General features: G+C 43.6%; 1 protein-coding gene across 1 annotated transcript in view; it reads left to right on the top strand.

Moving 5' to 3' along the window:
• ATP8B4 (ATPase phospholipid transporting 8B4 (putative)) overlaps positions 1-23,606 on the top strand; it is a 104,652-nt gene that overhangs the window by 1,508 nt on the left and 79,538 nt on the right. The window contains exons 2-5 of the mRNA XM_053365581.1: positions 1,108-1,166; positions 6,371-6,484; positions 9,933-10,031; positions 15,793-15,854. Of these exons, the coding sequence (XP_053221556.1) occupies positions 1,108-1,166; positions 6,371-6,484; positions 9,933-10,031; positions 15,793-15,854 (334 nt within the window). The remainder of the gene's footprint in view (positions 1-1,107; positions 1,167-6,370; positions 6,485-9,932; positions 10,032-15,792; positions 15,855-23,606) is intronic.

Here is a 23,606-nt window from a genome sequence, read left to right as displayed (position 1 = left end):
AAGGCAGGAATGGTGGGCAAAACTACAAGTAAAGAAACTCTGACCAGGGTTGATAGCACCACATGGCTCCCTTGAGCAACAGCCTATTAGAGCCCAAGGCTAATGCTTTCTTTTGGCCTCAAAGAAGAAGAAGAAGAAGAGTTTGGATTTGATATCCCGCTTTATCACTACCCGAAGGAGTCTCAAAGCGGCTAACATTCTCCTTTCCCTTCCTCCCCCCACAAGAAACACTCTGTGAGGTGCGTGGGGCTGAGAGACTTCAGAGAAGTGTGACTAGCCCAAGGTCACCCAGCAGCTGCATGTGGAGGAGTGGAGACGCGAACCTGGTTCCCCAGATTACGAGTCTACCTCTCTTAACCACTACACCACACTGGATCCACAAAGCATGTTGAAGCCAGAACATCTTAAACATGGGAAAAGGTAGTGCTCAGGGTTGATGGCAGTTTAAGTCCAACCACATCTGGAGGGCCACAGGTTAAAAGCGGTGATCATTTTGTTATAAAATTCAATATTTATTATAACATCTAATGCAATTAAATGTTTCAAAAATTATATGACTGCCACTATTTATATATTCTGGCTGCGCTGAAATTATCAGCCACAAACCCAGTCTCTCGGAGGTTATTTCATCTAGACATTCATTTTCAGCTTGTGAAATTATCTCCCATGTCCTTCAGACCTTTCACCGCAATGTTTCTTGCCACAAGTTTGGCAAGATGTGTGTGTGTGTGGGGGGGCGTTCTTCCCCCACTCATAGTTTTAGGTTTCATTTCTTTACATTTTCCTTTATCATCTTTACTGCAGATCTCCTGGTGCACATGAGAAATGAAAACTGAAACTATTTTTGCAGAGCAATTTGAGTTTTTAAATTAGCCTTCCCAAACCTTCCCAAACCAGGTGTCCTTCAGTTGCAGTGGACTACAACTCCCATCAGTGCCAGCCAGCATGGAATTGGCTGAGGTTGATGGAAGTGGCAGCCCAGAAACCGAGAAAGTTATTTAAAAGGAAGGAAGAATGGAAGAATAGGAAACAATAAAGAAAACTGGTCTTTATAGAAACTGTACTCTGGTTTGCCTTCTTATGCTTTCATGGGTTTTAATTTTTCAGAGGAGAAGCGGAGAGTGAAAGCCAATAATCGTGAATATAATGAAAAATTTCAGTACGCAGTAAGTACAGTGTTTTGATAGTGGAAACATCCACCAATCAGTGGTTTCCAATTAGCTAAGTATTGCAGACCCCCTGTTTTTCAAGCTACATTTAAAAATGTTGACATCTCTATGGTAGCTTTTGTTATGTGCAGTGCTTTTTCCCCTGGGAGTACGCAGGGGTACGCATACCTCTAAACATTTTGTGAATCTTTGTACTTTTGTCCATTTTACTGTATTTATTTCCCCTGATTTGAACTATAAAATGGTGATTTTCTTGAGTCAAAATGAGAGTACCCCTTAACCTTTTTTTCCAAGGAAAAAAGCACTGGTTATGTGCATGGTGCCACGGACCTTCTGAGTGGGTTACCCAGATTCCCTGGGGTCCATGGACCACCAGTTGGGAACTGCAGCATTAATGGTTCTGTTTTTATTTGGGTTTTGTGACTGGACTGGCCAGACATTTTAAGAGTCAAGGCATTTTTTAGATTTATTCTAATGTTTCTTATTTGATTGAAAATCTTGTAGGCCGAAGGTGAACTGCTAAGGTCAGCTAGCTTTTCTACCGAAAAAACCCTCCCCTCCTTTTGCTGATCAAAAGTATCATAGAATTGTAGAGGTGGAAGAGACCCTGAGGATCATCTAGAACCGTGGTTCCCAACGTGGGGTGATTTAATTTTTAAGGGGGGCAGTTCGAGAATGAAGGAGCGTCTCCACCCTCATCGTTCTGCCCGGACGCTGAGGTCCAGCGCCGAGGGCCTTCTGGCGGTTCCCTTATTGAAAGAAACAAAGCTACAGGGAACCAGGCAGAGGGCCTTCTCGGCAGTGGCACCCGCCCTGTGGAATGCGCTCCCATTAGATGTCAAAGAGATAAAAAAATAACTTACATTTAGAAGACACCTGAAGGCTGTTCAGGGAAGTTTTTAATGTGTGACATTTTAATGTATTTTTAATCTTTGTTGGTAGCCGCCCAGAGTGGCTGGGGAAACCCAGCCAGATGTGCGGGGTACAAATAATAAATTATTATTATTATTATTAGTTTTTAACAGTTAATGGCCTGTTAGGCTTCCTCCAGGTGAATAGGAGTTCGCTTTTTGAATAATAAGAATTAGATGGCGGGGGGGGGGGACATCAGGTTTTTAGAGATGCTTAGGTGGGGCATGGCAAAAAAAAGGTTGGGAACCACTGATCTAGAACAACAGGAATATTCAGCTGTCCCATACGGGGATTGAAGCTGTAACCAGCGGGAGATAACCAGGGCATGTACCACTTTCTCCAAGCCTTGAATAAATTTATAAACTTCTGTCATCTCACCTCTTAACTCACTTTTTCTCTGAACTAAGAAGTCCCAAGTGCTGCAACCTCTTTTCAAAGGGAAGTCGCTTCAAGTTTAGTAAGGCGAATGTACACAACACTTCAGGGAAAAACCACAAACCCAGCCTCTCGGAAGTTATTTCATCTAGACGTTCATTCTCTAGATGAAAATCCTGAAAACGGAATCTATTCCCTGTCACAGTGTATTTTATTTATTCACTTCTCTCTTTAAAAGTCATGTTAGCTGCCTGTGCCTGTTACCATCAGGGGTGTGCAGTCATACTGAGGTGAGAGGATGAGTGGATGAGTTAAATCCTGCTCTGCTCATGAGGATTCCATGCAGAGAAAGAGGTTTTCCTTGGTATCCCCTGCTAAAATGAAGGTGGAAGGAACTTTTATCTTAGCAGCACCTTGCAAGCCCTGAAGTCCTTGCTTCTGGGCCTGACACCACTTTACATCTGATGTAGGGACGTGGGTGGCACTGCGGTCTACACCACTGAGCCTCTTGGGCTTGCTGATTGGAAGGTTGACGGTTTGAATCCCCGCGAAGGGGTGAGCTCCCGTTGCTCTGTCCCAGCTCCTGCCAACCTAGCAGTTCGAAAGCACGTCAAGTGCAAGTAGATAAATAGGTACCACTGCAGTGGGAAGGTAAACCGCATTTCTGTGTGCTCTGGCTTCTGTCACAGTGTTCTGTTGCTCCAGAAGCGGTTTAGTCATGCTGGCCACATGACCCAGAAAGCTGTCTGTGGACAAATGCCGGCTCCCTTGACCTGAAAGCAAGATGAGCGCTGCACCCCATAGTCGCCTTTGGCTGGACTTAACCGTCCAGGGGTCCTTAACCTATTATGCATTACATTTGCACCCCAACTTTCTTTAACGAGCTTGCAGCAACCCAATATACAGCCCCCTCCTGCCCCAATACATGACATAGTTTGTGGCTGGAGACACCAATGTACCCAGTAAGCTTCATCGCTGAGCGAGGATTGGAACCAAGTCCATAGAGTCTGAAGTCTGTTATGCAACACACCATACCAGGCATCTTGTAAAACCGGTTCATGCAACATCACTACATTCCCATTAAAAGACCAGATGTCCTAAAGGAAATTAAATCACTGTGCCGACTCTGGAGACAGGGCCTACCCTGAGCACGTATAACATGTGCAGATTTCTTTGTACTGTCGCTTAAGCCAATGCCAGATTTCCCCGTTTGTTCCTGACAAATCCCGAAGTGAGTCTGTAAGGCCAATTATCTGTGCACTTTGCTAGGTCTAGACATTTATTTCAGCCGCGGAAGCTTTGCGTAACCTTAAGTCCGACTGTTGATCATGGATATAGTCTTTTTAATTTGCTACAAGTGCTTTAGATTATTTAGATGAGAAACAGCATCAAGATAGTATAGTCTGAAAGTAGTGGTTGGGTGGATTTATTATGAGCTACCAGGGAGTAGAGGGTGGGGTGGGGCCAGTAGATTTGGCTTTGGGATATATTTTCCTGATAAAAATCTGTTATTGGTTACATTTAGATCCCCTTCATCTTTGACAAGAGTGGCTCAAATCAGTGCAGCACATAGGCTAGGCAAGGGATAAAAGTGACAGCAGGTGGAATGTGTATGGCTATGATTGCCAAGACACTGATGCGACAAGTAATGTGCCTCATTGGGACTGAAGTGCTGAGCAGGCTCAGTTTTAGCACATCATGCGAGATGTGTCCCTGGACTGGGCAAACAAACAACCACTCCTCCAAGGGGTTTGGGTCTAAGCCAGGGGTAGGCAAACTAAGCCCCAGGGGCAGGATGCGGCCCAGTCGCCTTCTAAATCCGGCCTGCGGACAGTCCGGGAATCAGCATGTTTTTACATAAGTAGAATGTGTCCTTTTATTTAAAATGCATCTCTGGGTTATTTGTGGGGCCTGCCTGGTGTTTTTACGTGAGTAGAATGTGTGCTTTTATTTAAAACGCATCTCTGGGTTATTTTGGGGGCATAGGAATTTGTTCATTCCCCCCCCAAAAAAAAATATGGTCCGGCCCCTCACAAGGTCTGAGGGACAGTAGACTGGCACACGGCTGAAAAAGGTTGTTGACCCCTGGTCTAAGCTGTGCCGGCTCAACACACCCTCCAAGTGTCCCTACTTTCTTTTCTTCCTTCTTCTTTTTAAAATAATTTTTATTTGATTTTAAAAAGAAATATACAACAAAATCAACTGCAAATCCATATAAAGAGATTGCTCTGAATTTCAAGACTCTCCCCCAATCCCTTCCGTGAGTCCTAATATCAACATTTACAACTGCATATTTTTCCGTTAGCCACTTTTTTTATCCATCCGAGTTATCCGGAATTTTTGTTACATTGCAAGTGAGATTAGAATCCTGCTAATGCTTTCATCTGCTTACAATGGTCTCCTAAATAAATTTTTTAAAGTTCTTTTCTTGGTTCCTGAGCTTTCCAGTTAACTTTGCGATTTCGGCATAGTCCATCAACTTGGTTTGCTATTCTTCCTTGGTTGGGATAGTTTCTTTTTTCCATCTCTGGGCTAAAGTGTCCCAATTTTCCAGGGACGTCCCAGATTTACAGAAGCCATCCCGGTTTCTAATTTGATCCTGGGGTGTCCTGATTTTCCTTGTTGTTGTTGTTTAGTCGTTTAGTCGTGTCCGACTCTTCGTGACCCCAACGACCAGAGCACGCCAGTCACTCCTGTCTTCCACTGCCTCCCGCAGTTTGGTCAGACTCATGCTGGTAGCTTCGAGAACACTGTCCAACCATCTCGTCCTCTGTCTTCCCCTTCTCCTTGTGCCCTCCATCTTTCCAAACATCAGGGTCTTTTCCAGGGAGTCTTCTCTTCTCATGAGGTGGCCAAAGTATTGGAGCCTCAGCTTCACGATCTGTCCTTCCAGTGAGCACTCAGGGCTAATTTCCTTTAGAATGGATACGTTTGATCTTCTTGCAGTCCATGGGACTCTCAAGAGTCTCCTCCAGCACCATAATTCAAAAGTATCAGTTCTTCGGCGATCAGCCTTCTTTATGGTCCAGCTCTCACTTCCATACATCACTACTGGGAAAACCATAGCTTTAACTATATGGACCTTGGTTGGCAAGGTAATGTCTCTGCTTTTTAACATGCTGTCTAGGTTTGCTTTTCCTTAGGACAGCCCTATTTTCATCGGAGAAATTTTGGAGGGTATGCACACAGTTTGTTGTCAAGCACCTTCTCTGAGGGCAGAGGCTTGACAACAGGAGGAAAAGGAGGGTGCTTTAGCAAAGGAAGGGTCTGGTGATACAGGAATTGGGCTTTCTTCTGACAACTGACCTCTGGTATCTGGGGGAAATAATGCTGGACTCGTAATTAGGGCTGTTGGAGAGCTCTGTTGGAAACAGAAGCAGAAATTGCCACAATTCACATGTTTGTCTGAAGTCCGGAATGGAAATCAGACAAGATAATACAAGCAGTTTCTGCTACTGTTCCTAACCCCCACCCCCAAATTTTTATCAGAACCACAGCAGGAGGGGGACATTTAACCCTTCCCTATCTTGCAGCAGTCTTGACACCAGCACCCTGAACTGCATTTACACCTTGCAAAAAGCTCTTGACCTTTATATTTAGCTGTCCAGGGACTTTATAAATGATGATGATTAAAGTTTATATATTATGTATTTTGTAAATTTTGTATTGCTCAGTGCTTTGGCTTTTTATATGCAAAATAGTATATGCATAAATTAAGAATCACAATTTTTATCATGTTTATCGTTGAGTCTATAACCATTAGCCAGTTGCCAAACTTTGGTGCAGAATCATAAAAATTGTAGAGTTGGATGAGGGTCAATTTTCTGGCTTTTCTGTTTAATGTATACATTTTTTGGTCTCCCATGTTAATACGTTTTAAATCTCCCCCACCCGCATTCTTGTGTATTTTTCAGAACAATCGCATCCAAACATCCAAGTACAACGTTCTGACCTTTTTGCCTATCAACTTGTTTGAGCAGTTCAAGCGGGTTGCCAATGCCTACTTCGTGTTCCTCCTGATTTTACAGGTTATATTCAATATCTGTATTTATTTCAAAGGCAAATTAATTGGCAATGGTTATAAAAGAGAAAACTGTGTACAGTTGTAGCTCGGCTCCCAGATGCCTTGGGAGTTGAACGTTCCAGCTCCTGAACAATTGAAAACCAGAAGTGAGTGTTCCGGTTTTCTAATGTTCTTTTCGAAGCCGAATGTCTGACGGGGCTTCCATGGCTTCTGATTGGCTGCAGGAGCTTCCTGCAGCCAATCAGAAGCTGCGCTTTGGAAGTCGAATGTTTCGGAGGTCGAACGGACTTCAGGAACGGATTCTGTTCGACTTCCGAGGTACGACTGTATATTGTTATGTGCCACCCCAATCTCTGAGTGATGAGATTGAGTGAAGAGCAGGAGTCCCCAAACTTGGGTCTCCTGCTGTTTTCGGACTACAACTCCCTTCATCCCTAGCTAGCAGGACCAGTGGTCAGGGATGATGGGAATTGTAGTCTAAAAAAACAGTGGGAGACCCAAGTTTGGAAAACACTGCTCCAGAGGTTCCAATTCCTTATCCATGGTTCAGTTTCCTTGGAATGAAGGTCAGCAGAGACTGGCGTCTTCAGTACATACGGTTTTATTTACAACCTGAGGGTGGAGGGGCCTACAGCATTAACTCCCCAAAAGATATTGCGTCTCCATTAGTCACAGCTTAGGATCCAGCACAGAACAAGACATACAGTATTTTTCGCTCTATAAGACGCACCAGACCACAAGACGCACCTAGTTTTTGGAGGAAGAAAACAAGAAAAAAAATATTCTGAATCTCAGAAGCCAGAACAGCAAGAGGGATCGCTGCGCAATGAAAGCAGCAATCCCTCTTGCTGTTCTGGCTTCTATGATAGCTGTGCAGCCTGCATTCGCTCCATAAGGCGCGCACACATTTCCTCTTACTTTTTAGGAGGGAAAAAGTGAGTCTTATAGAGCAAAAAATACGGTATCTCTCTGTCCCCAGCTTCCAGCCTGCCTCTTCCATCCCACTCCCACCTCTCACTACGCCAAACTTTGGCCTATTGCTCTCCATCACTTACCTGTGGCTATTGCAACCTAGCTCACTCTTTTAGATGCTAATGATCCCCCAAAGGACCCGGGTATTGTAGTTTGTTAAGGGTGCTGGGAATTGTAGCTCTGTTTTTTTTTTAATAAATTTTTTATTGATTTTCCAACATAAATTAAAACACATTACAACTCACAATACATAGACAAACAAACATATAAACACGTATAATTTCATAACCTCTTTTTCTTAAGCCTAATTTCAACGACTTCCCCATGCCTCCCTTTTCTGCATCCCTGTTTTAAACTTTTTCAGCAACCCCTAATTTCAATTACTTATAATTCACTTTCTTTAATCCTTTTTCTCTTACCCAATCATTTACCGCTGCAATTCTGGGGAATTGTAGCTCTGTGAGGGGGTCAATTGCGTGCCAAGGCACCCAAGCCACAAAGTTCCCAGGAGAACAATAAATCACACTGACACAGAGTATTTTGGTTTGTGGGTTCAAAAAGGCCACAACTTCATTGGTTACAGATGTTGAGTGGTTTGGCTTAGGCGTTGGGGTGAAGCCAGGCTATATCTTGACTCCTGCCCATCTACAGGGAGTCCACTTAAGGGTAAACCACCAATAGGGGGTGCCCTATGAGTTACATCAAATTAGGGGCACCCCAAGGGGTACCCATTGGGGTAATGGCATGGCCCTAGCCCACGTCCAGGCTTCAGATAGTATCCACACCCCAGATCCCTTTAACAGGATACCCTTACTGAGGAGGGGCAGGCGAGGCAACCACCTCCCCTCCAACCAAACAAAGGCTCACCCAGTGCCTAACCTCACAAAAGCCTAACCTCCACCCCCATCTTTCTGGCAAGACTCTGAGGTCCAGTGCCAAGGGCCTTCTGGTGGTTCCCTCATTGCAAGAAGCAAAGTTACATGGAACCAGGCAGAGGGCCTTCTTGGTAGTGGCGCCCTCCCTGTGGAATGTCCTCCCATCAGATGTCAAAGAGATAAACAACTACCTGACATTCAGAAGACATCTGAAGGCAGCCCTGTTCAGGGAATTTTTTAATGCGTAACATTTTAGTGTATTTTTGGTCTTTGTTGGAAGCTGCCCAGAGTGGCTGGGGAAACCCAGCCAGGTGGGCGGGGTACAAATAATAAATTATTATTATTATTATTATTATTATTATTATTATTATTATTATTTATTATAAAAGTTGTGACGATTGCTTCTAGGTAGGCAAAACCAAATGGCCGGTGCCAATTTGCCAAGTGGAACAAATTCCTACCCGGCCCCAACATAGCGACCGACAACTGCCATAGTAAGGTCATACCCCAGAGCAAAGCATGAAAAGAGGGTGGGTGGGTAGGGTGATCTGGCGAAGGGGCGAGAAAGAGGGTGCCGGCCGGCTGTGCCACCATTAAATGGCCCACGGCCAAACCCACCCAGGCAGCAGATTGGCTGGGGCTGTCCGCAGCACAGATGACATGGCCGGCTGTGATGTGGGGAGGCAGCGCACCTCCACCCCTACGCCGGAAAACTGTTGAGGCTCAGCTGACTGGGCACAATGCCACCCACCGGATAAAAGGTGAGCAGAACTACAGTACCCATTATTCTTTTGGGTGTGTGGTGCGCTTTAAATGTACGGTATGTACACAGGCTCACTCTCTAGGTGAAAATTGGCATTTCACCAATTTCTATGAATTGGTGAATTCATAGAATTCTGTGATTTTTTTGAAACTATAGGAGGCTTTTTAAATATTATTTGTTTTTTTATAAATATTAAGATTTTCCATTTTATACAAACAAAAAGAAGAGAAAAAAAGCACAAAGAAGAAAGACAATATTAAAAACACATAGTTTTCAAAACCTAGTTTCCAAACCATCGTCCTTTGACTTCCTCGAACATCCCCTTCTTGTTTTCTAGATCAAATTATTTATCCAGCAAATCCTGATCTCCTAACTTCGCACTTAATTAACCCCTTATTCTCTATTCAGCTTCTTAAATAATTGTAACTTAAACCTTATTAAAACAAGAGAAAAAGAAAAAAAAATTCTTCCGTATTCTTTTACCATAACAGCTAGAAACCATTAATTTCAATCCACCTCCCTTCAAAATTCAGTAATATTACAGTATTTCTTTAAGTAGTCCTTAAATTTCTTCCAATCTTCTTCTGCCGACTCTTCTCCCTGGTCACGGATTCTGCTAGTCATTTCTGCCAATCCCATACAGTCAATCAGTTTCATCTGCCATTCTTCCAGAGTGGGTAGATCTTGCGTCTTCCAGTGCTTTGCTATAAGTATTCTTGCTGCTGTTGTTGCATACATAAAAAAAGTTCTATCCTTCTTTGGCACCAATTGGCCGACTATGCCCAGGCTTTTTAAATATTATTTGTCCTCACACAAAAAACCCTTTAATTGTTCTCTTACAGTTGATTCCAGATGTATCCTCCTTATCATGGTTTGCTACCATTGTTCCTTTAGCGCTGGTTTTAACCATTACAGCTGCCAAAGATGCCACCGACGACTACGTAAGTCTTTGCAGTAATTTACTGGTGCCCTTTTTTGTATTGCATGCACTATCACAAGATGGCTGCCTAAAAGATATAGCACCTCTGTATCTGTACCCTAACAATTGTCTACTGATTTTGACAGTGGGATTCGCAGCAAGGTTTTCATTTGCAATGTTATGCGGTCTTTCTCCCCTCTGCATCTTTTTATTTTAAGAAGAGTGAAAATCTCAAAAACGTTCTGCTTTTGCACACAAAAAAAGATACTGATGAAAAAATGGTTATGACGTATCATAGAGTATGTTTCCCCTCCTGACATCTTTTTTAATGGGCAGTTGGGACGATTTGTGCTCATGATGCCTTCAGGGTGGTCACACACAATCCTGCTTTCAATATTGTTTCTGCAAATGTTTTGGGGCTGTCAGACTGCTTCACTTTCAGTCAGTAGGCATCTTGTAACTTCCTGCTTGAAATCCTGTAACTGTGTGTGTGTGTGTTTCAAGTTACAGTTTTACTATCACATATCCAACATACAACCTTTGCGGGTCCTATTGTTAATCATTTCCTCCTGCATCTCTTATAATAATCCAAATCTTTTACATCTCCATTATGTCCCAAAATTCACCACTAAACTACAAGTGTTTAATGTAACGTCTTATGCCGTAAATGTTGTGGTTTATTTTTGGCCGTCTTTTCTTGTGCTATGGCACCTCCAGAAAACACTACTGTGGTAGCATTACAGAACAAAGTAAAGCAGAATAAATCTACCACAAACGTACTACTGTTGTGTAAAGAACATGTTGCAGAATACACCCACAATGAAAGACCAGCCTGGTCCTTCCTTCCTTTTTACACAAACCCCTTACCAGGAGTGGGGGTGGCTGTGTTGGTCTTTAAAAAAAAAGTGGAATAGGTTATTGTCTCACTTCAAGGAAGGCTGTCTGTAAGGGCTTGTTAAGATAAATTCAACAGTTTTGATGGATGTAATAATGGAATACTGAATGGTATAGTTTTTGTAAAAGGCCCTCTGCCTGGTTCCCTGTAACCTCATTTCTCGCAGGGAGGGAACCGCCAGAAGGCCCTTAGAGCTGGACCTCAGTGTCTGGGCTGAACGGTGGGGTTGGAGACTCCCCTTCAGGTATACTGGGCCGAGGCCATTTAGGGCTTTAAAGGTCAACACCAACACTTTGAATTGTGCTCAGAAACGTACTGGGAGCCAATGTAGGTCTTTCAGGACCAGTGTTATATGGTCTTGGTGGCCGCTCCCAGTCACCAGTCTAGCTGCCGCATTATGGATTAGTTGTAGTTTCCGGGTCACCTTCAAAGGTAGCCCCACGTAGAGCGCATTGAAGTAGTCCAAGCGGGAGATAACCACTCTGGCAAGACAGTCTGCAGGCAGGTTGGGTCTCAGCCTGCGTACCAGATGGAGCTGGTAGACAGCTGCCCTGGACACAGAATTGACCTATGCCTCCATGGACAGCTGTGAGTCCAAAATGACTCCCAGGCTGCACACCTGGTCCTTCAGGGGCACAGTTACCCCAGCTCATGGACCTACTTAGGGTTTCGATGTGGCCCGTGAGGCTGTTTTCCCCAAACCACACCCACCTGCCCTGCACCTGATGCCATGGGTGAAATCAGGTATGGGAGGGACAGGCCTACAGTTGCTAGTGCACAATTGGGAGCCTTAAAATGTGCTTCTGATTGTGCATTGGCAAAGGAGTCTTGCTTTCCCCACGGATCAGCTGAGTGGTGGTCAGAGCAAGACTGCTGGAATCAGCCAGGATACTGCATTCACAGGGAACTCAATAGCGCAGATGAAGTTCAGATGGAGTCAAGAATTACCGACGAAAGAAGAATGGCAAATGAAATTAATGGACTATGCAGAATTAGACAAATTAACAGGAAGGATTCGAAACCTGCAGGATCAGTGATTCTTAGAAGACTGGAGTAAATATTTGAACAATTTGAAAAGCAATTGTAATAAACAGATTACACTAGTAGGATTGCAAGAAGTTCTGTAAGGAGGATTATTTGAAACATTGCAAGAAAGACTGTGATGAGAATTATTGGTTAAGGACAATTAAAAGTAATAGAGAAATTAAGAAATGCAGAACAAGCAATAAAGAACAGGAAATCTTCAGAAGTTGCCGACGGAAGTCACAATATTGTATAAGATAAGAAGTTATGTTAAATGATTGTTGGAAGTGATATGTTAAAAAAACCAATACAAATGTGTGTGTGTGTGTGTGTGTATAGATGTGTGTGTGTTTGTGCGTGTGTATAAGTTCAGATGGTCTTCCAGTTGTTGCTGAATTGCAACTCTTAGGCCATTGACCAAGCTTGCTGGGGCTGGTGGGAGCTGTAGTTCAGTAAGTTTCTGGGTTGGTTTGGAGGGTGTTCTGGTTTTTTGCACCAGGGTAGGAGTTCTGCAAAAACAGGCATTTCATTGGGAGATTTCTCTGGGAGTTTTTGGATGTTGTGAAACAGTTCAGCGGGAGATGAAAAAACTTGAATTCTTCACTGAATCCTCCCCGGGGCTTTGAGGATTCCATTAATAAACATACATCAAATTGAAACGAGTTAGAGGAAACCATTAAAAGTTTTTAAAAATTGAGGGTGGGGGAAAATCCTTGGTCTTTTTCTTTGCCAGGGCATTTCCAGACAACAGTGGGTAGTGGAAGAAACACACGTTTGGTTTTTAAGAAAATTCTTAAACGTCTTTCTTCTTAAAAAGATCTTGCATCATAGTCTGATAATATTTAGTAAGGTTCTAGTGCAGATGAGCAACGTGGAGCTAAAACTGAGGAAGGTGGGGTTATTTTTCTTTCGCATCCACTGGCTTGACTCCAGTGGGAAACAGTTCTGTGGTTTTGCAAAATATTCTCTGGCATTGCAACAGGGCAAACCTTTGATCTTGCAAAGCAATAGAAATGAAGGCCTTGCAGTCAACAACTAAACTGGCGGCTGCTTGAGTGATTAGTGTCTCAATGGTTCATCAGCCTTCATCTGTCCATCAATTCTTGCTTGTAAGAAGACTTCACATTGTGCCTGAGTAATTCTTGGTTACCTTGTGGGTCCTTTTCTTTCTTTCTTTCTTTCTTTCTTTCTTTCTTTCTTTCTTTCTTTCTTTCTTTCGGTGCATATCAGGCACCCACTAAAGGAGTCTTCTTCAGAGGAGGACCTCATCCTTCCTGAAGGGAACCATATGGAACTGGTGCAGGTAAACTTTGGTCCTCCAGATCGTGCTCAACAACAACTTCCTCAATCCTTGGGCCTTGGCCATGCTTGCTGAAGTTGATGAGAGCTGTAGTTAAGCAACATCTGGAGGGCCAAAGATTCCCTACACATGATATAGAGGGACAGGTGAGGTTAGGCAACAGTGAGGCAGAACCAGGACGGTTGGGCATTATGGCACTTCAGCTCCATTTAGCTGTTATTGAGGGCTCAGAGGCACTCCCAAGCCCAAGAGAGCACTGGCACATGAAGGTTTAGCATCAGGCTTTAGAGAGTTTGAGGACTGGGACATTCACAGGGAAACCAAAATGCTTGTTTACAAAGCTATTGTACTACCAACCTTACTGTATGCTTGTGAAACATGGACCACTTATAAACACCATCTGCAACTCCTCAAAAGATTCCATCAACGGTGTCCCCGAACATTTTTATACATCACTTGGGAAGACAGGTGAACCAATGCCAGTGTACTGGAAGAAGCAAAGATCACGAGTGTCGAAGCAATGATTCTTCAACGTCAACTTTGTTAGACTGGTCATGTTCTGCAGATGCCTGATCATCGTCTTCCAAAGCAACTACTCTTTTCCGAACCTAAAAATGGAAAGCATAACGGTGGTGGTCAACAAAAGAGGTTTAAAGACTCTCTCATGGCAAATCTAAAATAAATGTAGTATAAACACTGACAACTTGGAAACACTGGCCTACGAGCGCTCCAATTGGAGAACAGCCTTCACCAAAGGTGACGTGGGTTTTGAAGACACTCGAATTCTGGACAAAAGGGAGAAATGTGCCAAGAGGAAGGCACGCTTGGCAAACCGTCACCATGATCAACTCCCACCCAGAACCCTGTGTTCCCACTGAACAAGGACGTGTGGATCCAGAATTGGCCTCCGGTGTCACTTACAGACTCACTGTTAAAACCATGTTTATGGAAGACAATCTTACTTGGCTCCAAGGGATCACTGAAGCATCATCATCATCGTCGTCATCACCATCAGGCTGTAGTTAGGTGCTAGAGTGCCTGTCCAAAAGCTAAGACTTCATTCAGAGTAACAAACTACACATGAGGAGTCACACACACTGGGTTCTGCCCAACTTTTGTGTGTGTGTATGGCATCACATGGCGGGAGGAGGTCCAATGGGATCCTCCACAGCCATGGGGAGGCCTGAGGGGGCCTGCTGTGGCTGTGGGTAGGTCCAGTGGGCCTGTCACAGCTACAGGAGAGCCCCCAATAGGGCCCGGTCACAAGTGTGGATAGGTCCAATGGAGCCTGCTGTGGCTCTGGGATATTGAGAGGTCCTGGCTCCCTCCTTGAATTTTTTTGGGGGGACCTCATGCCTCCACCTGCTGGATGGTGCCCTTGTGAGGAGCAGTGCCCTCATGAGTAGACCTTACTCCTTAGCTAGCAAAGATTCCTGATTATTATTGTTTTCTGCATTAGGTGCCCAAATACCTTGACCTACTTTGGGTACCATGCTCCATGATAGGTGAGGCTGCCAATTTTTGCCTGGCCTCAGGCAGCAAAAAGCTGTGAACTGGCCCTGAGGATTATTGTTGCTGACAGCTGGCCAGTTTGACCTCGCTGTATATGCAATTGTTTTAGCTGTTTTTAACATTTGTAAGTGTTTTATATGTGTTTTTGTTATATTGCAAATTGCTTTGGGATGCCTCATGGGAAGTGATTCATAGATGAAATAAATGTGTCTGAAAGTTCAAGTTTAGAAAAGGGAAGCTGCTACAGTTTGCCCACTCTGGAAACAGCACTTTGGGGAGCAATTTTCTCCCCAGTCTTTTCCCATTTAACTTCTTAAAGCTTTAAGTAGCAGCTCTGCAATATATCATGAGGGCAAAAACCTCTAATTTTCAGAATGGTCCCTAAATTGTGGGACCCCTTCTCCACAGAAGTGCATCTACCATCTTCATTGTACAACTTCTGCCATATGCTGATGACACACCTCTTTACACTGAACGTGTTTTGTGGGTGCACCTTTTTTTGGTATGGGGAAGAATTTATATTGTTCTGCTTTGTTTGGAAAGGGTTTGGGCATTTTAGAATTGTAATGCTGTTATCTGTGTTTTTAACCCTATTTTCTATTCCTGTATCCGACCCTGGGATCTTATGGTGAAGTGTGGATAAGAAATATTGCAGATCAATAAACTGATAAAGAACATTCCCACGCAGCTTCTAATGTTGTGCTCCTGAGCTACGGGCTTTTCCGGCATTCATTCCTTGATGTCGCCTCCTCACTTCAACTCTCAGTCTCGCTCAGGAAAGCCCGTAAAGAGAGATCTGGAAAACTATTTATATTAGTCCTTACATTTCTGCTCCTGGCTTGCAAAACAGCAATGTGGAAATCTGCAAATGGAACCCCTAGCTAAGTCCATTTTACTTTCCTGTTCCAAGCAACTTGTTTACATTCTGCTGCAAGTCAACTTCATTTAAAAAACGTAGTCTGGCTGGAACCTAATTGCGGAGTACTGTGTACCACACTTACATGGCCATTGACAGGCCTGTTTTTTCTTCTTCTTCCTTTTAACCCTTTGCAGTTTCGCCACAAAAGTGACAACCAGGTGAACAACCGGCAGGCCGAAGTACTCATTGATGGCAAGTAAGAAGCACGCCTTTATAATTTTCCGCATGCAATATCTCTTGCCAGTAGACAGTGATGGAAATTACTAGGCATTTGTCAAAATGCAGAATCCTGATATTGAAGTATTAAAACAGGAGTGGGGAGTCCCACATGGCCTTCCAGTCTTTTCTGCCCTCAACCGCAGCTTCTTTTCCAGGCACGTAAAGGTAAAGGTACCCCTGACCATTAGCTCCAGTCACGGACGACTCTGGGGTTGTGTGCTCATCTCTCTCTATAGGCTGCTCCCTTTCCCTTATGGGGTATTCCAGAGCCCGTATAGAGTCCTTAAGTGGGTTCCCTGTTGGTAGGAGAAAGTAACAGGGGCCAACCATGGTATATTGAGAAGCAAAGCTGATAGTAAGCTTGATCTTTATTCAAGGCACTGTTGTCACAGGGTCCCCACTTACCACACGCAGGAGGGAGGAGAACCCCAAACAATGGTGCACCAGCCCTTATATAGACTTTTGAAATTGCCCACCCTGTAGCCCAAGACCCCAAAACATCATGCATACATCACAGAGAGAGGCGGTCTACAGCAGAAATCCAGAGGGAGGCAGTCTACAGCAGAAATCCAGGATACCTGATAATGGTCACTGATTACATTACCAGGGCAGTCCGGCCATTCTATTGTGATGGTAAATACTTTAGTTCCTGAATGCAGGTCACAGGCTCACCCTATTCATACACAAATATGTCCTTAAGACAGGATTCGCAAGCAAGAAGGCAGTGGGAAGGCTTTCCTCATTTGCCTCCCTTACCGCAGAGGAATATTTGAGGTAATTGGGAGAGTCAAAATGGCTCCAGGATTGCTCTCTCATACTATTTCAGACACAAGGTTCATATATTTATATATGTGGGCATTTATGAATATTTATGCTACATTTGAGACCTTAAAATTCTTACAGCAAACCCATCCTTTAGGGCTGGAGGAAGGGCCATAGCTGAATGGTAGAGCATCTGTGCTCATGCAGGAGGTCCCAGGTTCAGCCGCCAGGATCTCCAGGTAGGACTGGGAGAGATCTGCCTGAAGCCCTGGAAAGATGCTCCCAGTTAGCGACAAACAATTGATAGGGTAGATGGACCAATGGCCTGACTCAGTATAAAGCAGCTTCCTATGTTACTATTTTTGCCCAACTGGAATGTGCCCTTGAACTCTGATCAGTAAGTGCAAGTAGATAAATAGGTACCACTGCAGCATGAAGGGAAACAGCGTTTCTGTGTGCTCTGGCTTCTGTCACGGTGTCCCATTGTGCCAGAAGCAGTTTAGTCCTGCTGGCCACATGATCTGGAAAGCTGTCTGTTGACAAACATTGGATCCCTCAGCCTGAAAGCAAGATAAGCGCCGCAAGCCCATAGTTGCTTTTGACACCATCCAAGTGTTTTTTACCTTTACCTTTTACCTACCACTTAGAGATTTTAAAGTACAGTGGTACCTCGAGTTAAGAACCTAATTCGTTCTGGAGGTCCGCTCTTAACCTGAGGTACCGCTAATGGGGCCTACCACTGCTGCAGCGCTGCCGGAGCACAATTTCTGTTCTCATCCTGAATCAAAGTTCTTAACCTGAGGTACTATTTCTGCATTAGCGGAGTCTGTAACCTGAAGCATCTGTAACCCGAGGTACCACTGCATTAAAATGCTTTTAAATAAAATAAAGAAAAGCATGTGCTTTTTTCACCTGCATATGAAGAATTTTACATTTGTAGCTGGTATTCAGGCATTTAGTCCTCACCTGTGCACGCCAGGTGGGTGAGAAGGAGCCAGCCAGCCAGATACACTCTTCCCTCGGTGTAATGGGTCGGATCAGGAGAGTTGTCTCATTCACTCTAACCCTGAGAAAGAGGCTTGCCACCTGAGTGTAGAGATTTGGGAAGCATCAGTCAGAACTCTTTAGCGATGGAATGGAGGATAGGAATTAGCAGACTGAAACCAAATGTAGTCTTGGGATTGTTGTACAGATTGACTGTGTTTGGAAATCCCCTGGAAAGAAGGGCCATAGGCCAGTCTACTACAGTTGTACCTTGGAAGCTGAACGGAATCCGTTCCGGGAGTCCATTCGACTTCCAAAATGTTCGACTTCCAAGGCACAGCTTCCAATTGGCTGCAGGAGCCGCGGAATGCTTGGCTTCCAAAAATAGTTTGCAAACCAGAACACTCCCTTCTGGGTTTGCAGCGTTTGGGAACCAGAACATTTGACTGCTAAGGTGTTCATCAACCGAGGTACGACTGTGCACCCATGGCAAAATTGGATGATGGTCTGTAGTTATAGAATTCTGGATTATACCAGTTCAAAATGCAGGTGCTTACAAACACAGATAAAAATTAGAACATCACTGCGGAGGATATACTAAAACTTCCCCCCTGATATGCTAGCTTTCTACATGCATGGAGCTTTTGCTATATGGTAGCATTGTAATATGGGACTCTGCACAAGTGATACATTGACATCACTTTCATCCTTGCAGCTTTCAACAAACGACACATTCTCACAATTCAGCTGAATGCAGGAATACAACGTTGAGTGTTGAAATCATGAGCGATATACATACACATGTTAATCAGCCTAAAGAATATTAACACCAAATGTGTGGGTAAATGACAAACAGAGGGGTGGCCAAAGTTTCCCTTTCAGAACTCTACTCAAGAACGCCTTGGCAATTGGTGCCCCAGTAAATATCATCATGTTTTTATTAGTGACACATGCAAGTCGCACATGGAGCAATAATGAGAAGCAGTCCGTTCGTAACTTTTTAATGTTGTCATAGCTGCAATTATATCTTATGCCTCATACAAGTGAAATTTGAAGTAAATAGGATGCATGCTGGGGAGATCATTATGAACAATTTTCTTTCTTGTACTTTTCCTTTCTTCTTTCAGAACAGAAAATATCTCCCTGCAAGTTGACAAATGACATTATGCACAACTTTTTTTTTAATGAGCAATGGGCAACTTTATTAGTCTGAGAAATCTGTGAACGCCAAGTGGCTCGACCCAATTTTATTCTGTGGTGAGCTATGAGGATTATTTCCTATTCAGCTTAGCCGTGGCATAGCCTGGCTGGTTCTGTACGTCCACAGTAGGTGTGGGGTATCCTTGGCTCTCTGTGTTGTTGAACTACAACTCCCATCATCCCTGGCCATGCTTACTGTGGCTGGTGGGAGTTGTAGTTCAGCAACCTCTGGAGGACCAAAGATTCCCCACACCTGATCTAAAAGGTAAAGGTAAAGGGACCCCTGACCATTAGGTCCAGTCATGACCGACTCTGGGGTTGCGGTGCTCATCTCGCTTTATTGGCTGAGGGAGCCGGCGTTTGTCCGCAGACAGCTTCCGGGTCATGTGGCCAGCATGACTAAGCCGCTTCTGTTTCTCTTTCTCTCTCTTTTATTTATGTCTCACCATGTTTAGTGCACATATAGGTAACGGTAAAGAGACCCCTGACCATTAGGTCTAGTCGTGGCCGACTCTGGGGTTGCGGCACTCATCTCGCTTTACTGGCCGAGGGAGCCAGCATACAGCTTCTGGGTCATGCGGCCAGCATAACTAAGCTGCTTCTGGTGAACCAGAGCAGCGCACGGAAACACCATTTAGTTTCCTGCTGGAGCAGTACCTATTTATCTACTTGCACTTTAACGTGCTTTCGAACTGCTAGGTTGGCAGGAGCAGGGACCGAGCAACGGGAGCTCACTCCATCGCGGGGATTCGAACCGCCGACCTTCTGATCGGCAAGTCCTAGGCTCTGTGGTTTAACCCACAGCGCCACCCGCGTCTGGAGGACCAAAGATTCCCCACACCTGATCTGCAGGCATGTAAATCTCTGTGCATTTGTAAGGTGCTAATGGGTCTCCTTTGCAGTGTGTTGGCTTGTAGATGGTGACACCAAACCGTCTGCACATTTTTTCTGCTCCTCTATGCTTTGTGAAGCTAACATAGAAGTGAGGAATGTTGATCCCAGCTTTGAATATGACAGAGATGATCTTTCTTTAAACTGAACTCTAAGCTTCTATTTTAGGTTGTTTTGAATAGAATGTTTAGCAATAAACATCATTTTCTGAGACTTCATTTGTTTGAAATGGGATTTAAGATTGTAAATATAGCATTAACATACTGCAGCTGTAACAAACACAGATTCTTTTTTTAAAAAAGAATCTGTTAATGGCTGTGATGATCCACTGTCCATCATTGTGCAATATCTAATATGCTTTTTGGCATAGAGTTTTTCAAAGGCTGTCAGAGTACGGGTGAATTAAAGCACGGCCTTTTTAAGGTGTACACTTAATTTTATGTTGATTGTACACTTAAAGATGTCATGTGTGAATGTGAAATCCCTGATTTCATATATGTATGCTAATAAATGCAGCCATGATTGGCTACAGTCCCCTGTCAACTCAGCTGCAAATCTGCAATTCCTGCCATGAAATGTGAAAAGTTTTCAGATTACGTAAGCCGAAAAAAAGGAATGTATTGGAGCTTTCCTGGGTATAGAAAATGGTCCTGTTTTCTCGGTCACTTTTGGCACAGCAAGGTAAATGGCAAGGAGAATTACCGGTAACTCACTGGCATTTTTTCATACATTCAGTTTCTTTTATTTATGTATTACGACACTACCCTCTCAACCATATTCTCAAGATGGTGTGCAAAATGAACAAAACAATTAACATCATTATTTAAAAAAATAAGCTAAAAGCCACAAAATGATAAAAGCGACAAGAAGCAGACATAACAATATTGTTCTATTAGACCAGGGCTAGGCAACCTAAGGCCCAGGGGCCGGATGTGGCCCAATCGCCTTCTCAGTCTGGCCCATGGACAATCCAGGAACCAGCGTGTTTTTACATGAGTAGAATGTGTCCTTTTATTTAAAATGCATCTCTGGGTTATTTGTGAGGCATAGGAATTCATTCATCCCCCCCCCCCAAAATATAGTCTGGCCCACCACATGGTCTGAGGGAAGGTGGACCGGCCAACGGCTGAAAAAGGTTGCTGACCTCTGTATTAGATTATTATGTTGCTGTGCTCCATGTCTGTCTGTTGCCATAACATTAAACCACAGTTTCCTGCTATATCTGAACTGGGAAACCATGGTTTAGTATCTTACCACAAACCCATATATCAATCAAACCAGGATGTGATTTTCGTTTCATATTCTGGGTTGTAGTCAGCACTTTATTAGGCAGAGATCTTTATCCCACCCCCTTTAAACATCTTTATTGAAAGTTCAAAAAGTACACAACTATATGTGTACTAAGGGACGCGGGTGGCACTGTGGGTTAAACCACAGAGCCTAGGACTTGCTGATTGGAAGGTCGGCGGTTCAAATCCCCATGACTGGGTGAGCTCCCGTTGCTCGGTCCCTGCTCCTGCCAACCTAGCAGTTCAAAAGCACGCCAGTGCAAGTAGATAAATAGGTACCGCTCCAGTGGGAAGGTAAACGGCGTTTCCGTGCGCTGCTCTGGTTCGCCAGAAGCGGCTTAGTCATGCTGGCCACATGACCCGGAAGCTGTACGCTGGCTCCCTTGGCCAGTAAAGCGAGATGAGCGCCTCAACCCCAGAGTCGGACACAAATGGACCTAAGGGTCAGGGGTCCCTTTACCTTTACCTATATGTGCACTAAGCATGGTGAGACTTAAATAAAAGAGAGAAAAAGAGAAACAGAACCCATGTAGAAGGGAAAATAAAGGGGGGAGGAGGGAAACCCAATACTATATATTTTACAAGGTTGTTATTATACTTTACCAGATCTTAACCTATTACAGTATTTGTAAGAATGGATTCCAAATATCATTGAATTTGTCCATTGCAAGTCTGCATTTATTTGCAAGTTGTTCATATGTTGCGAGTTTGTATAAGTCTTCAATCCAATCGTAGAAGGGAGCCGCATTTTTATTTTCCCAGTTCATAGGATCAGTCTTTTTGCTGTTGTAAGGGCATGGAGAGTCCACTCATATTGTCCTTTTGTAAGGTTGCTTGTGCTGGGTATATAATTCAAGAGGATATTTTGCTCTGTAAATATAAGGTTGTTCTGTACAGTTCCGTTTCAGTTACCCTCTGCCAAAAATCTTTCCATATAGGCAGAGATCATCACTCTATTGTAATTGGATGAAATATTCTTATTATAGCATCATTGGCAGGTAATAATAAGACTAATAAATAAACAACCTCAAAGTACTCATGGCCTAGAAAACAAGCTCCACCAGATTATCAAGATGTGTTTTCAAGAATTCAGGACTTCAAAAACACTAGCACAGAACAATATTACTCCCTACGGAAGGGAATTCTCTGACCAGGCCTGGTACCAATACACAAGGCTACATTAGTTTAGCCTTCAGAAGTCCCAAGCGAGCCTTTTATCCAATCATCCTGGGCTAGAGAAGGTCAAGAGAGAGCATACTGTTTGTTGAGTCTCTAAAAAAACAACAACCCTATTGCAGCACACCAACATCATGTTGAGTGTTACTCAAAGGAGAACAGAAGTCTTACCCAAGAGGGATGATTTAGTGTACTTCCAAACATCACTGGAACTTTTATTTATTTTTTATGCACTTGGTACGCATCCTATGTTTTTGGGGTGTGTGGAGGGGTGATTATTGATGTTTTGAGCTGATTCCTCCATACATTTGCTTTCCCTCCTAGAAGCACTTCTCCAACGGGAAAGAAACTTACCGTATTTTTTGCTCTATAAGACGCACCAGTTTTTGGAGGAGGAAAACAAGAAAAAAAAAATTCTGAGTCTCAGAAGCCAGAACAGGAAGAGGGATCGCTGTGCAGTGAAAGCAGCAATCCCTCTTGCTGTTCTTGCTTCTGTAATAGCTGCACAGCCTGCATTCGCTCCATAAGACGCACACACATTTCCCCTTACTTTTTAGGAGGGAAAAAGTCTTATAGAGCAAAAAATACAGTGTCACCAAACGAATGAATGAATCAATTTATTTCGGTAACAGACCAGAGATGTCATCACCAAATTAGTACTTCATAGGCTGTATTTGGAGAGCCCAGTTTCTTGTATCCAAGCATAAGATGAAAACCTGTTCCTTGATCTCAGAAACCATCGTGCAAAATTTGGTTGCAATAAGTATCCGAAGAAGTGTCAAAATGCAATTAGAAAACAAAGAACTTTCCACAATCTAAAGTATATTTAAACTGCATATGCACCATACATTTAAAGCACAGTCCGTCAGGAATCCTGGGAATTGTAGTCGACTTACAGAGCTACAGTTCCAACGCCCTTAACAAATTACTGTTTCCGGGATTTGTTTGGGGAGCAGAGATGTGCTTTAAATGTGCTTTGAAAGTATGTTGTGTGCACAGTCACAGTCAATACTGGAGGCCTATTCTCTTAAAACGGTTTGCTTCGTGTTGCACACACAGCTGTTTAGACGCCAGGAACTAGGCTGTGTGTCTGCTGCCACTAATACAGTTTTCTGCACCGAGCGAGATAAAATGCAGAAGAGAATAGGCATGGAAGAATAGGGGCATTCTGGCTCTAGATGAAAATGCTGCATCTGAAAACTTTCCGGGACAGCATGTACTTGGATTGAAATTAAAGCGAAAGTTGTCCAATGTATAAGCCAAATGACCAGGCCAAATGATGGTGTGGGGCATTTCTCATGGTTGTAGAAATATGTAAGCTGCTTTTCTATATAACAAGTGGATAAAACAAACTAACTAACTAAAAATAAATGACCCTGATCACCTTTTATAGAGTAAACCGCATCATGAAATTTTTTGTAGTCACT

The sequence above is a fragment of the Podarcis raffonei genome, chromosome 14 (genome assembly GCF_027172205.1).
Source record: "Podarcis raffonei isolate rPodRaf1 chromosome 14, rPodRaf1.pri, whole genome shotgun sequence".
Taxonomy (NCBI): Eukaryota; Metazoa; Chordata; class Lepidosauria; order Squamata; family Lacertidae; genus Podarcis; species Podarcis raffonei.
The sequence above is the reverse complement of the archived record's forward strand: the minus strand, read 5'-3'. Positions and strand labels throughout refer to the sequence as shown.